We start from the raw sequence: 15106 nt of genomic DNA on the forward strand, positions 1-15106 counted from the left end.
AATGACTTTATAAAGTCACTTTTTTTTGTTCTATATCAGTCTTTTGATCTGCCACAATAATGTAATAATGAATTTAAATGAAAATACCTCAGCTTGAAGGCTTTTCTCAGCATTTTTTTGGTGAGATTAAAAAGAGATTAATTAGATTAATTAATTACAGATCATAATTAATTAATCTCTCAATTTCTTTAATTGCATGACAGCACTAATTTTATTCAGAGCTAAAGTTTGACAAAAACAGGGATTCTGTTGAAAAAGAGGGCAACAGAAAATCCATCTGCTGAGCAAACTCAACTCTTTTAATGTCTAAACCAATCCTGTGTGCTTCATCATTCTTTTATTGAAAGTCTTTTAATATTTTCTTTTATAATTTAGCTTTATGGTTTGACAGTGAAAGACAAAAACAGCCTGAACAACCCTGTAAAAATGTGCTCAAAGATAATGGGTGTCACATTTGAAAAAAGAGGTTCTCCCTGATGCCCTCTGGGAGGCGCTATCTTGCCCCCAGCAGGAAAACAAATAGTTTTGCTAATTCTTTTATGCCCTCTTCCACTTGGCTCCTAAACACAGAGGTCAAATAGGAATAGCCTTATTGTTTGTTTTTTTTTTGTTATTTTTTTATGTTGTTCTGTTTTGTTTCTGGCCTTTGCACTTTGTGCCACATTTGCATACATTTAAATTTATGTAATAAGACCATTTACATGTACTTGGCCCAAAAAGTCTCATAATGTTTGAACTTTTATTTACACTAAGCTGCTATGTAGTTCCTTGAGAGATAAATAACAGCTAAATATTGGTTCAGCTTTGTCTTATTTCATTTTTGTTTAAAGGTAATAAACGGTATTTTGATGGTATCAGTTGGTCTTGGTTATCGGCAGATACTTAAAGCCGTAGTATTGAAAACAGTATGGAACCGAAAAAGCTGAATCCCTAATTCTCAGTATGCATTCACTATTTCAAAGTATTACCAGTGTTTATAAATAAATGTAATGCCTGAGAAGAATTACAATGATAGTATATTTTATTAATATTATTGTCCACATTCACAACTCCCACATTCACACAAACATGAACAAAGTGCAGATCGTACAATGACGTCTCAGACCAACGCCATAATAGGCAACATGAAGAGCAAAGGTGCTTAATATTGCACTGAATGAAAATGAGTCATTATTTCTCCAACCACCAAGGTTTACAAAAGCAATGTCTAGGCTACATGTTATTGATGGTAGTCCCCTAACTGACGAGGTAACAGTAATGGTCAAGCCATTTTCACAGCTAAATTAAATATGTAAGTGCTTTAAATGGGCTTTCATAGCATTTACATTTTAAGTTGTTGTTTTTTTTTTTCCTTTAGCAAGGGATCAGCTATGCATGGGCAAGAAAAAAACATCTGGGGAATAATTAAACTGTATGAATAAATAAAAATCCATATTGCCTCAGCTGTAATAACTTAAAGGTGCATTGTGTAACTTTTCTGGTGGAGGGTCCGTCAAATGTTTTATCCATGTATGTTATTTCTTTGTCTGGAATGTTTCACAGTATGATATTAAACTTTTCTACCATCATGGAGACTAAACCAGACCAAGTTACAGGTCAGATCTGTGGAGAGGGAATCCTGCTCAATCAGAAAATGTAAGGTAGCAGTATTTAATGTCATACTGCGGAACATTACACACAGAACAGTGACACATCCATAGAAACAAGCAAGTGACAGGCCCCAAGTTATATAGTGCACCTTTAAGCATGGGCCTTTGCTGAGACAAATACAATGCCATCCAACTACATGCTATAAAATAAACATGAAAAGTTAAGCAAATGAGGTATGTTTTGAACTCAATGAATTATTGCTGTGTTTTATAATGTCCGACACGATATTGCTTTAGTTGAGCCTACTAAAACAAATTTTGTTCTTGAAGGCATTAACAAATTACAAACTACATTCAAAATATTTTCCTCTCAAATCTACCACATGATAAATTAGCACTCAAAATTTCCTAAGCGCGATTGACCCCTGCAGAACCCTGAGTGCCCTCCAGAGGACACTGTTGCTTGGGTTTCATAAACTCAGGAGCAATCAGTGAAGGTGGTCACCATGTTGCCCCTCCGCTGTGTTACTGTCCGGCAGTGCTGTTTGGCCGAGCCCTGGAAGCGACTCTCAGTTCTAGTGGTGTGTGAATTAAAAGAGAACATCTTCTCCAAGTCCTCGAACACATCGTCAAACAGTCCTCCTCCAAATGACCTCCTTTGCCTCTTCATAGCCTCCTGGTGCGCCTGGAAGTGGCTGTTAAAGTGCCTCCTTTGGTGAGCTTGAGAGTTGGAGTGCAAGTTGTGGTGAAAATGTTGGTGACCAAATGGGTCTGAGTCTTTGAACAGATCGTCAAAGTTAAAGTTAAATGACTGGAAGTGCTGTTTAAAGTTATAGTCACTATGGCCTCCACCAGCTCCTCCTCTGAACTCCTGCCCTGATGGGCCAAACTGGTCATACTCTCGCCTTCTCTTGTCATCTGACAGCGTTTCATAAGCTAAAACAAAAAAAACAAACAATCAAATGATGAGTGTGCTGTTGGTTACAGTAACCTATAGTAACAATCACTGCTTATTACTACTACATTATTATTTACCATGTAAATCTTTAGTATATTTTTAGTAGAAAAAAATAAACATATATATTAATATAATAATAAAGGTATTATAATTCAGTCTTATATCAATTTGTATAAGATACAGATTCAATATTTCTTTGCATATCACTGGTATACAGCTGCTGTGAGTGATAAAATGTTTTAGTAACAAACCTGTCAGTCACCCCTCATTTGCATGTTACAACAGGTGCGGGGGTAAAACATGTAAACCGCAGGCAGCTGCTAAAACACGCGCTGACGTCTCTGAAAACTCACCTTCTGCTATTTCTCTGAACTTTGCTTCTGCGTCTGGGCCCTTGTTCCTGTCCGGATGGTATTTCAGCGCCAGCTTATGAAAAGCTTTCTTGATCTGGCGCTCAGTGGCATCTTTGGGCACCCCCAGAATGTCGTAGTAGTCCTTTTTGGCCCAAATGAATTCTGAAACCAGCAGAATATGCACTGCCAGGAGTAACATGGACTGCGCTGTGGCCATACTGACGGTTTGACACTTTTGCAACTGTGAAGACAGAAAGCGATTGACAGCTACTAACTACACATCACTTACTACACAGAAACAAGTTATTCAAATAGAATAAAAAATCTAACATTGAAGATTTCAAGAATTAGCTTACTGATATTATAAAAGATAACCCGTTTTATCTAAAACGAAAGAGAGACTGACCCATAGTGCCAACTCACTCTTTGGAGAGGCGGAGACTTTGAGTGCCCTATTCACTTTAGTTTAAATCGCCCACATTTGTCCAAATAAAGCTTCTAAATCAGATAAAAAATATCAGAAAAGCTTAAATTGTTGTTACCTGGAGCCGAAGTGACAGATAGCCAGGGGACACAACGCTGCCAGCCGCCAAGTGCACCAGCTGATCGCTGTCGAAAGCTTATAGTTGTTGACGCCTCGCATTCCTGAGCCGTAGCACCACGACTCGTAACGCCATTGGAGGGTTTCTTTACGCAGTGACTCGGAGCGCTCTGATTGGTGGAAACAATGTGCACATGGAGCGTGGTGCTTTCGCTGTCTCCTCGGATTATCTAACGTCAAATAAGGCTCCTACGGCCCTATAGTAAGTGGTTGAAACGTCGTAGATTGGCACGAAATGAGTGCTTAATTTAAAAATTATATGTATATATTTCGGGTTATCAGAGTTGTAGTGTTGTTTTAGAAAATGGTACTATCAACTAATAATATGCCTATTTTTGTACAAACCAAACATTTCAGCTATGCTTTTAGCCTGGTTTTACATTATTTCCAAATTTACAGTACCCCATGAACAAGGCATAAATGTAGGTGAATTAGGCTACATCTAGAATTATCTGGAAATGCTTTAGATCAGGAGTCTCCAACCTGTAGTTCGGGAGCAACCAGCAGCTCTCCATCCCCTTCCAAGTAGCTCGCCAAAGGATTTCTGAATTATAGATATCATGCTTAATCGCTCAAATCTGATGAACTACCATTGTGAATATATAATTTTGATGCCTAACTTTGTGCACTAATAAATGGATAAAGGTCTGTGTTTTATAGGTATTAATCTGTTCCATCTAAGGCTTTCTTATATGCTCAATTTCTTGTAACCACAAAAAAAGTAGCTCTTTGGCATTTTCTTTTTGTAAAAGTAGCTCACCAGAAGAAAAAGGTTGGAGACCTCTGCTTTAGATATTGAAATATTTGCTAAATGTGCAAGACGTCCTTATAAAGGCTAAAGCATGTAGTGTTGGTTCTGCTCTGTCTGAAACACAGACTGAAGCCTCATATCTGACAGAATTGCACAGGAGTAGGGTCAGCATCATGGACTACTAGACGCTAAATGAATTAAACATGTTAAACATATATTTTTAATAATAAATTATATTATTGAGCTGACTTTGTAGAACTCCAGAGTGCACTGGAATGCCACAAATTGCATTGAGTTTATTCAAAACTTTCCTGCGAGGACAGGACCCAGACCCCCTTATACACTAAAACCACACCAACAAACCAGGTGTGTTCCTCAATATGGAACCTCGCCACGTTGTTGGTTACCATCATCTTAAACCCCAGCAAGCTTTGGGATAGTTGCCATGGCAATTCCCGCTGCGCGTGGACATGGGTCACGTAAGCATTGGACTTGTATGTGGGGTATCTTTAAATATGGCGCGCGTACCAGACCAGTGCTCAGGTAAAAAGAAGGATCTGGCACTGGGTAAATGACGGCTACTTGTAGGCCAACTTCGGATGGGTGAATACATTACATGCACGATTACGTTGTATCGAATAGATGTGCAACTGCGAAAGCCGCTCTTGATATACTTAGACCTAGACAAACTTTATTGATCCACAATGAACATTACTGGACACAACAGCTCACACATCACAATATAATTAAATAAATAAATATCACCTAAAACGCTGCATTACAAGTTAAGCAGCGCATCGTAAGGTACAGAACTCGTTATTCTCTATTCAGCTTCTTAGGGTCACAGCATGGATCTATTAGGGTCACAGTCGATACTTTTAGCAAAGAAAGAAAGGGATTTGTTTGAAAGTTATTCACGAAGCACAGGCTCAGATCACACCACATCAGCATGTCAAATGACTTGGGAGGAGTCCAGGTGAGCTTTACCTGTCTCTGTTTGTCGATACGGAATCATTATTGCATTAATATTTAGCTTGATAACTCTTGGGTGAAATAAATGCTGGCTGGATCTCTGTGCGTAAAGTTGCTCCACACGCTCTCTGACTGACGTGTGTAATGTGAATTGAACAATGCGATGATGTCATGGAGTTTAACATGACAATGCACCAGTGCTTTTGCTGAAAGGGAATGCTGGCTTTATTTCAAACTGGATGTGTCTTAAATGCAATTGCTCAATGACAAAGGAAAACAAAAGGATAAACAAGTCAAAGAAAAAGTGTGTCCCTCTATCCTGAAATTGTCTGGTGAAAGGGAGTGCCAACCAGTATGCTGCAAATTTACGTCAAGGCCTTTTTGAATTTTAAAGTTGAAAACAAATGCAAAGGTTTTGTCAATAAAATGAATGGTGCCAGAAATGAAAGGGCTCATGAAACAAAAGCAGCAAAATGTGAAAAAGAATCTCTTGGTACTTTGAATGAAATGTGTGAAAATTCAACCATGGCTTCCAATGAGTCACTGCCACTTATTACAAACAATCAAACAATGAAATACTAAAATACAGTGAATTATTAAAGGTGTATAACTTTTTGGTTGGGGCTCTACTTCTGCATGTTTAAATGCTGGAAACAGAAATTGCAAAACATTTCTTACTTTAAACATTTTAACCCAACAAGTACAACAAATGGGAAGGCACCATCAAAGAATTCATATGTAATCAATTTCTACTTTGAAAAAAAAAAAAAAAAAGGTTAATGTTGAGTTTGATAGATTATTCTGTCTCAAATAAAATGACAGGATGCATCCAAAGGTACAATGATGGATGAAATGAAATAAACCCTCAAATCATAAAACTAGTATTCTTGTGATATGACTGTCAGGATGTGGTTTTATTGGTCTTTCCATGCGGACTTTAATATGGACAGACTGAAATAACAGATTTGAGAAGGCAGAATTAAATGACTATTTAATTAAATTACTATTTAATTCTGCAACAGTGCCTCAGGACTCAACCTAAACGTGAGATTTGAATGTTTAATGGAGGCTCGTTAAAGTACCAAGTGCAATGAGCATTTGAGAATGGAGCTGAGAGTGGAGCATACAGTGGTGTGCACTGGAGGAAGACTGCAGGAAAAAATAAAAGTTTCTTATGGAATGAAAACCTACATTGAAAATTTGAAAACATCTCAACCTTTTTGATATCAGTGATGAAGATAAAGAACCTGCAACCCTCAAACTATACAAAGCCCCATATTCAAGAATCTACCCAACTAACACCTGGAAGCACAAACACGGACAGCGATGGAAATGATAAAGATGTGATGAACTTTTCATAGCCTGTTGCAATGTTATGGACAATATTTGATTATTTGGACATTGATAACCTTGATTTCAAACATGACAGAACTAAAACGGGCCATTCAAGACTGTAATGCGTTTTAAATGGTGGCCAGTCCACAGGAAAGCTGCAGCAAAAAACCCTCTGCAGCCCAGAAAATGAACAAGGTACAAACAGCCTTGGGACTGAATGCTGTGGTAAAGGATAAGAAAATTGTTGCAAATAATGTGGACAGAGAGGAAACCAAATGAAGGGGTATGTTAATTAGTGTGGAGGGGTTGTGGACTGGCTGCATTACAAGTTAGAGGAAGCACCTTTTAACAAGCAATATGCCATAAGGTACAGGGCCCATGCATGAAGATGCGCATTGACTTTTATGCAATGTGGACTGATAAAAGCGATTCTGTGATGGAGTTTCAAATGACAATGCTGCAGTGCTTTTTGTTGACAGGAATTGCTTTGTTTATTTCATACTTAGATTGCATTTGAATAGATCCAATGACTGAAAAAAGGAAGAAAGGGAAGGAAAAATATCATAATGGCTTTACCTCTTGTCCTGAAACTGGTAAAAAGGTAAAAAACAAAAAAACTCAACCATAATAATCTTGCTGACATGAGATTTATATGTTTGTTAGTGACCCATTAATCACCATAGTTTCTCTCCATTCTCAAAGGTTCTAAAAAACACACACACACAAATAACAACACAGACATTTTGTTACGTTTGGTAAATATTTATCATAGTTTTACATCAGTCAAGAAAAAAGTTGAAAAGAAAAGCACAAAAATACAGAACCCAATAGTAATACTATCTATAACTATAATGCTTTAGAGCTGGTCCTTTTACAACATGAAAGTATTTTTAGACAGAAATGGGAGTATCTGAAAATTCAATATTATCGGAAATGGAGCAATACTTATACTTCTTGATTGTAGTGTTTTTGTGCCAGTGCTCAGGTTGAGCTTTTAACGCTATTTTCTGCTGTTAAGTCTCCTCGCACCTTTCTCTAAAAGCCTATTGATCATGTTCTAGGCTGTCATTTTTGGGTCAGTGCACTTAATTCTGCTTGTATGTAGCCAAACATTTTATTCAGAACTATCTACAAAAATGATTTCTCTCGGGGTGTTATTTCTCATGTTAAATAATGTATTTGTTTAGATAAATTCTTTAAATATAATTGAAACATTTACATTCCTTTTGTTCTTGGTGAGGATGTGGTTCTTATGTGACTATGAGGAGTGTTATAGGAAGACCATATCATTGTTAACATTTGTATGAATTATTTTGCTGGATTGAAAAATTCACCCAAGAAACAATATTTTGTCTATACTCTGTGTGCTCATTTGAATTTCATTAACAGCTTTTCATTGCATCAGAAATGTCATTTTTAAACGGGCCACTATGAGTTAAGATGTTTCTACAATCACCACAAAACTACAGTACAATAGGCCTAATATTATATCCTATGTATACTTGCTCTTTTTTATCTCATTTGTGAACTTTGCTACAATATGTGTGCATTACAATAGATACACTTAAATCAATATGAGCAATTACTGGTTTTCAGCAGCAGCATCAGGTATATTGGTATTGACTGAAAGCCACAAGTCTGCTTTAAGCTTTGGGGGAGGATTAAAATGTGTTCCTCATTATGCCTGGACACACATCATTTCCTCGTTTTCTTGATAATGAGAACACTGTGTAATTTCGTGATTGTATATTCCATATCTCCTTGAGTAACTACTGGTCTTGAATCAGTGACAGGTGCTTGTTCTGCCAGATAAGTGCATCTTCTTACCTGTTCAAGCATACCCAAAAGCTTTATGGCTTACATTTACTGTGACTGATTACAACTCCACTTCTCTGGGGTTTCATTAAATGTATTTTATAGATAATAAATGCTTAATCTTTTGAATTGTGGAAAAAAATGGGCAATGATATTTAGTATTTTTTAAATTCATTTTTAAGAGATAAATGCAATACAAATCACATACCAAATTTATATACACCAAGGAAAAACATGTTTTGCATATACCGGGGTTTTTAATTAAGCCACTGCATTAGATTATGCCAATAGCTTTCCACGTGGTGATTACAAATGTGTCATATTTTTTAGCACCTTTCGTGCCCTGTTGACTATAGATTAGGAGGGATTTCACTTAATAGCATCATAAGCATGATGAGGCAACTGAATTCAGCCACTGAAATATATTTAAAATAGGAACTGAGATAAGTCATGTGTTTATGTATAGATATTGAACTGAGATGAGCAAAACAAAAAACAGACATGAGTCATGCATCACCAATACTTCACCACACACTAATCCAATACACACAATACCCATACAATAAGAATCTGCAAATAATCTTACTACTACTTATTGAAATAGTCTACAGCCCCATGGTTCAGATGTATCAGTTTCTTTTTCATATACAGAGATTAATTTTAAATCTGATGTCCAGGTTTTAGCTGTAGTAAATGTATATCCATGGATTTGTGCAGCTGTTGAGACTGGCCAGCAACATAATGATGACAAAAATTGGACCTGTAAAGAGAATTGAGATGTTGATTAAAAACCAGAATTGGATAATAAAAGAAGAACAGAAATGTGTTTATTACCTTCAGTTGGAGCAGTGCTTGGACTCCACGCTGTCCATAATTGGACAACAAAGAATGGACTCCAGCAAACAGTGTACGTCATTATAATTACAAATGTCATTTTAACTGTTTTCAGCATGGCACTGGACACCCCCTTAGGACCTGTGCGAAGGGGTCGTGCTTGGAGCGCTTTTTTCTTCATGTTGAGGTAAATTGTTGTACATATTCTCATCTGACAGAAGAGTAAGATGACAGCAGGCAAAGCAAACACTGACAGAGTGATCCAGCTGATGTATATCCGCCGCCCCCAGGGCTCTATGAATGTGGCCCAGCAGTCAAACTGCTTCTCTTCGACCTCCTGGAGTGAGAAGATGAAGAGCTGAGGCGCGCTGAACACAAGCGAGATCAACCACGCGGCGCCTATAGAGAGATGCCTCTTAAATGAGCCCTTAAAGAAAGAGACCATGGGTTTACAAACAGCATGGTAACGATCAATGGTCATAGCCACTATCATGTATGCCGAAGCAAACATCCCAACCACCTGCAGGTATTTCACGGAACGGCACACAAAGTCCGTGCCTTTAAACCTGTGCGTAATTTCCATGGATAACTGTGGTAACACTTGAAAAAACGCAACAACCAAGTCCGCAAAACACAAATGTAAGAGAAATAATTGAGTTTTGGTTCCTTTTTTCCTTTTCTTCCAGAGTGTATACAAAAAGAAAAAATTACCACAAGCAGCAAAGAGAAACACCAAACCCAAAACTCCAGCTCGGATGAGCGCAAAACGTTCGTACTCCTCTATACCATCATCTGCCGCTTTTCGAGAGCTGTTGCTGCTGGAATCCATTTGCAGAAAATTCCTCTGGTTCTGTATTTCAAGACTTAACTGTCCCTCAAGAACTGAAAAAGTAGATGCGCGCAGCTGACAATAATGTTCTCCTGACGCACGACGTTGGGTCAGCGTAGTAGCAGCGAGTGGAGGTGAGAGACCACAGGTCTAAAGAATTAACTACAATATTGTCCACACGTTTCATATAGAAAAAGATTTAGATCTATGAGAACGAAATTTTCTCAACGGGGCAATTATTGATTAGGTATGACGTACTGTGGCTGCTTTTATGATGCGTTGTTGGTGCACTTAGTCATGATGAAAGCTTTGACATTTATAAAGATGATGGGCGATGCATGAAATACTATCCTCCCTTCAATAACAGTTCTACAGGTTACTCTTCGAACGTGCACTAAAGGGTGCTCTTCAGTATCCCCTATTGTGCCCTCTATCCCGTAAAACCAATACAATTACTATAATAAAAAGCAAGCCTAAAACACCTCTTCGTGATATAGTGCATGGTTAACACCCGTTTCTTCCCTTCATCTCAATTATAATCTGTCCACTAGATGCTGTCTATTGTTCACACACAATGACCACTAATTATACACCTGCATATACATATGTAACTGCTTCAAACAAAAACTTTAAAATGGTTTCGTTTTTCTTCTTTCTTTCTTTTTTACTTGATGGTGTCACTTATCGTTTTTCTTCTGATACTCAATAATGAATAGTCAGTGCATTGCAAAAAAGCCGATTAGATACCTTAATAGCCTTTACAGGTACCACAAGGGCTTGCTTTTACCTACTTACCAACTACCATACAGAAAAATTAAATAAAATAACTTATCCTAGCCCATATTACGAAAGGGGCATTTTAGAGTCTTTACTAGAAACAAACAGAAGTGGGACCAAGTCTTTGTTTTGCAAGTCTCAAGTAAGTCTCAAATCTTTGACCTGAAGTCCGAGTGGAGTCCCAAGCCAAATAGAGGCAAATCCAAGTCGAGTCTCGAGTCACTGGCCCATAAATCCATGACAAGTTCACGTCGTCTGCTTTGAGCTTCATGTCATTAAACTAAAGTGCCATATATAGCTTAGATTTTTGCAATGTATATGAATTTTAAGATAAATTGTACTTAAAATAATCATAGTATATTTATATAGAGTTGTAGAAATTAATGTAGATAATTTTTCCTTTTTAAAAGTCTTGACAAGATCTTAGTGTGAATCATTATAATCAGAATATAAAGAATTCAGATTTAAAAGCACTTCTCAAGTCTTTTCAAGTCACAGGTCTTAAGTTGGAGTCAAGTCAACGACCTTCAAGTCGAGTCCCAAGTCTTAGTTCATTTTTTCAAGTCAAGTCTCAAGTCCTAAAAATAGTGACTCAAATCTGACTCGAGTCAAGTAACAAGTTACAAGTAACCACCTCTGCAAAACAAATATAACTTTGCTAAATTAAAAGAAGTGTTAAAGCACTTCACAGGGTCATAAAATAAATATCTATAAAATACAGTACGGGTGCTCTTCGAAGGTTAAGGGTGAAATTATAACTTTGTGTTTTTTTATGTGCAGATTGAAGGCTGGACACTGTTGCTACCCATGGTACTGAACTTTAACTGGACACAGGACTCACAAAAGTCCTAGTAATATTTTAGTTCACCTGGCCCTAGTGTGATCTCCACATCCTCAGATTTTCATTTTAGCTACATTTTCACACGCTGTTAAACATTTCATTACTCATTTTTTAATTTATTTTTTAAATTAATATTTATTTTTATTTTTTTTCTCGTTTGGATTTCAGCTGGATAAAAACCAAACCCTTTACTCCCGCTTCGTGGTCATTTTGTGGTACTGCAAAAAGGAGGAGCGCTGCGTCACTTCCGGTATTGTTCCTGTTTGTTTCGAGCATCGTCCACATTTTCCCTGATGAACCACTCCTCAATGAAATACTAGGATTTTATAAAGGTAATACATCTACTATCATAAAGATGTTAGTTTATTAACCTAACATTTCTTTACAAGGGTCACGTAAGCCTATTTATGCTACGTACATCAATCAGATTATCGATAAACTCGCTAACATGACATGACAGACACATTAGTTCATTCATAAACACTCAAAACAAACGGATTTTGTTGGTGCAATGCGTTAAGTGTCCATTCAACATAAGTGATTATTATTTCAAGCATGCCACTTTTCTTCTGTACCCATGTTTATGTTTATAACGGGGCAGTGTCCATTGTGCCGTTTAGCATGTCACTCTTCGTCCAAAAGTCCTGCACGTTTTTGCGTAACAATATTTTACTCTCAATAACATCAGACAGCCACTTCTCCCTGAAAACCACCTTGCCAGCCCTGTTTATCAGCCTGTTCGACTCGATCACGTAATGCACGTCCACTGGCTGCGTCTGCGGATTGACTTTGTTCACGGCGAAGTAGACGCCGGCTGTTCCCGTCATCGGTTTCTGCGCAGTCGGAGTGCTGAAGCGGGCCCTGTAGTGATAAAAAGTGAAAAACTCCTCTTTAGTTACGCCCAAATAGTCCAAACTGTAGAGCCAAGCAGAGGGGAGATCCCAGGTTTTGATATACTCGTGAATTTGCCTCAGTCCAGCTTCGACTTTGAAATCCTTGCTTGCAATCCACTCAATGTTTCTCAACGCGCTGCTTTCTTTGGCGTCCTGGTTCTTCTCTGTGTAGTAGGGGTCTGTTAAGGCTTTCACAAGATGAGTTGATTCAGGTGCCAAGTCTTTATATTTTAAAGTGCGATCCATTGTCTCTTCCTACCAGATTTAAAGCAAATTTGCCATTAACCTGCGTGTTTTGCGTTCAGCCAGCCTCTGTTTAGATGTGTGCTGTTGCTATGACAACCTGGAGGTGCACGAGGCCCTCTGTTGGTGAGCTTGGCTGCTTAATTTAGTATGCAAGTGTGATATAAACGTTGTTTTTAAGGGTGCACAGTGTAACTTTCTGGTTTTTTGGTCTGCTTTCTGGTTGTCTCTATGCATAAAATGTTTCACCCTACAGCATTAAACAATCATCTCCAATTCGACAAGCACAGCAGGCTTTGCCACCAAGCACCAGGATCATATCTGTGGTCAGCTGAGCCTGATCAGAGAATGTATGTTGAATGAGAATGGATGTATGTTTTCCTAGATATTTTTAGAAACATCTTAAATTTAATGAATAGGCCTACAGCATAATTTAGATCTTTAATGTCATATTCTGGAGTATTCCAGGTAAAAGCTGGTCGAGAAAAGTGCACCTTAGAGCTCTAAAGACATAAACATACATAAATAATCCTCTTATATTTTATTTATTTCACTACACTGTCAATGTAAACTTTGACCGATTGAGAGTCCATTCAACATAAGGGATTATTATTTCAAGCATGCCACTTTTCTTCTGTACCCATGTTTATGTTTATAACGGGGCAGTGTCCATTGTGCCGTTTAGCATGTCACTCTTCGTCCAAAAGTCCTGCACGTTTTTGCTAGAGCCCAACCGATATATCGGTTGGCCGATATTATCGGCTGATATGGGCAACTTTAGGCATATCGGCTATCGGCCGATATGCTTGCTGATAAGGGCCGATATTTCACATGGGCATGTTATACCTCTTTATAAAGCTTAGACTCTCTACATTCTGTTCATTTAATCCAATTTACAGACAGATAAATGTCCTAATATGTGGCTCCACATCAGTATTTATCTACGGAGTCATTTGTCTGTGTGTGTCCGTACTGTCCCTGAACACACCACAGAGTCGCGTCACTCACGTGTGTTTGTTTACACCTGCAGACACAGATCCAAACACTGAGATTATATTCTTTTTACGGACAATCGGTTTGAGTCTGGATTAAAAGGACATTTATTAATGCAGATTTGTGATGTGAGGAGGAGCCTGTATGAGCGGTGAGTGTTGGAAATATGTCGACTCTGAAGCTAGTTTTTGTCATTTGTTATGGGTTAGCTGCTGTAGCTCCCGCACATAAACAGACTGTTTTCTATTGGTCTGTTCTAAAGTGACTATATTGGCCGTATATTTGCTACTGGACCTGCACTGATATGTAAATGAGCTGTGAACAGATGTGTGAATTATGACATTTGCGCATATAATTAATTACCGCGGCGCGCACGTATTTACGGCTAAAGGCTAATAGCCCTACTTTCTTTACTAGTTATGGGTCCGTCGCGAACGAAATGACTCTTAGAACCGGCTCTTTGAAGGGAACGACGGGAGCCTGATCCTTATTGGGAGCCGTGTTTTCTCTTTTTCTCACTTTTTTTCTCTTCACGCCGCGTGATTCGTGGTTTGACAGCGGCAGCGGCTCAAAACGAAACTTTGAGAAATTTGCGTGTACGTAGGATTAAAAAAAATAAAAATAAAAAAAACCGAGCATATTTGACTGTAGTTTAGCATAAAATAAATAAGTCCCGGTTTAGTCCTTTTTCAGTCCTGGTTTAGACCTGGTTCAGTCCTGATTCAGTCCTGCTTTAGACGTGCTTTAGTCCTGCTTGCAACAAAACAATCTGAAGAGCCACTTGGGAGCCAAAAGAACCAGCAGCTTTTAGTGAGCCGAGCCAAAAGAGACGGTTCTCTAAAAAGAACTGGAATACCCATCACTAGTGTCTAGAATGTGATGCAAAAATGCGATTAAGCCAACCTACTGTCTGTAAATATGATGTAAAGAGGCAGAATAACAATAAATGTTGCCTAAATAAACCCAATTTAAAATCCACCAGAGCCAAACCTAACTTTTTAAACAATTCAACATTTACAGTGAATTTTTACATCACTAAATATATTGGCGATTATATCGGCTATCGGCAGCGCCAACTCCCATCATATCGGTTTCATATCGGCCACAGCAAAATCCATATCGGTCGGGATCTAGTTTTTGCGCAACAATATTTTACTCTCAATAACATCAGACAGCCACTTCTCCCTGAAAACCACCTTGCCAGCCCTGGTTATCAGCCTGTTCGACTCGATCACGTAATGCACGTCCACTGGCTGCGTCTGCGGATTGACTTTGTTCACGGCGAAGTAGACGCCGGCTGTTCCCGTCATCGGTTTCTGCGC

At 38.2% G+C, this 15106-nt stretch overlaps 3 protein-coding genes across 3 annotated transcripts in view; 1 reads left to right on the top strand and 2 right to left on the bottom strand.

The window, feature by feature from the left end:
* Window positions 1-1003: 1003 nt before the first annotated feature.
* On the bottom strand, window positions 1004-3549 carry LOC110155861 (dnaJ homolog subfamily B member 9-like). The gene is made up of 3 exons (XM_020920033.2): window positions 3443-3549; window positions 2901-3141; window positions 1004-2525 (listed from the first exon to the last, which is right to left on the bottom strand). Exons 2-3 carry the CDS (start codon window positions 3115-3117, stop codon window positions 2068-2070), a joined length of 675 nt encoding a protein of 224 aa, XP_020775692.1. The 5' UTR covers window positions 3118-3141; window positions 3443-3549; the 3' UTR covers window positions 1004-2067.
* A 5505-nt stretch (window positions 3550-9054) lies between these two features.
* On the bottom strand, window positions 9055-10037 carry avpr2l (arginine vasopressin receptor 2, like). Its single transcript, XM_020920022.1, has 2 exons — window positions 9209-10037; window positions 9055-9134 (listed from the first exon to the last, which is right to left on the bottom strand). The coding sequence occupies exons 1-2, from the start codon at window positions 10035-10037 to the stop codon at window positions 9055-9057; spliced, it is 909 nt and encodes a 302-aa protein (XP_020775681.1).
* Window positions 10038-11889: 1852 nt separating this feature from the next.
* pnpla8 (patatin-like phospholipase domain containing 8) overlaps window positions 11890-15106 on the top strand; it is a 34151-nt gene continuing 30934 nt past the window's right edge. Inside the window, exon 1 of the mRNA XM_055153586.1 lies at window positions 11890-11987. The gene's annotated coding sequence lies outside the window, so the exon portion shown is untranslated. The remainder of the gene's footprint in view (window positions 11988-15106) is intronic.

The sequence above is a fragment of the Boleophthalmus pectinirostris genome, unplaced genomic scaffold (genome assembly GCF_026225935.1).
Source record: "Boleophthalmus pectinirostris isolate CB_2022bp ecotype Guang Dong unplaced genomic scaffold, ASM2622593v1 HiC_scaffold_18, whole genome shotgun sequence".
In the NCBI taxonomy this organism is placed as follows: Eukaryota; Metazoa; Chordata; class Actinopteri; order Gobiiformes; family Gobiidae; genus Boleophthalmus; species Boleophthalmus pectinirostris.

Excerpts from the sequence above, each read along its gene's own strand:
- LOC110155861 (XM_020920033.2), bottom strand. The coding sequence starts at position 3,117 with ATGGCCACAGCGCAGTCCATGTTACTCCTGGCAGTGCATATTCTGCTG. Across the intron at positions 2,526-2,900 it reads GTTCAGAGAAATAGCAGAAG|CTTATGAAACGCTGTCAGAT; the intron begins GTGAGTTTTCAG and ends TTTTTGTTTTAG.
- avpr2l (XM_020920022.1), bottom strand. The coding sequence starts at position 10,037 with ATGGATTCCAGCAGCAACAGCTCTCGAAAAGCGGCAGATGATGGTATA. Across the intron at positions 9,135-9,208 it reads AAGCACTGCTCCAACTGAAG|GTCCAATTTTTGTCATCATT; the intron begins GTAATAAACACA and ends TTCTCTTTACAG.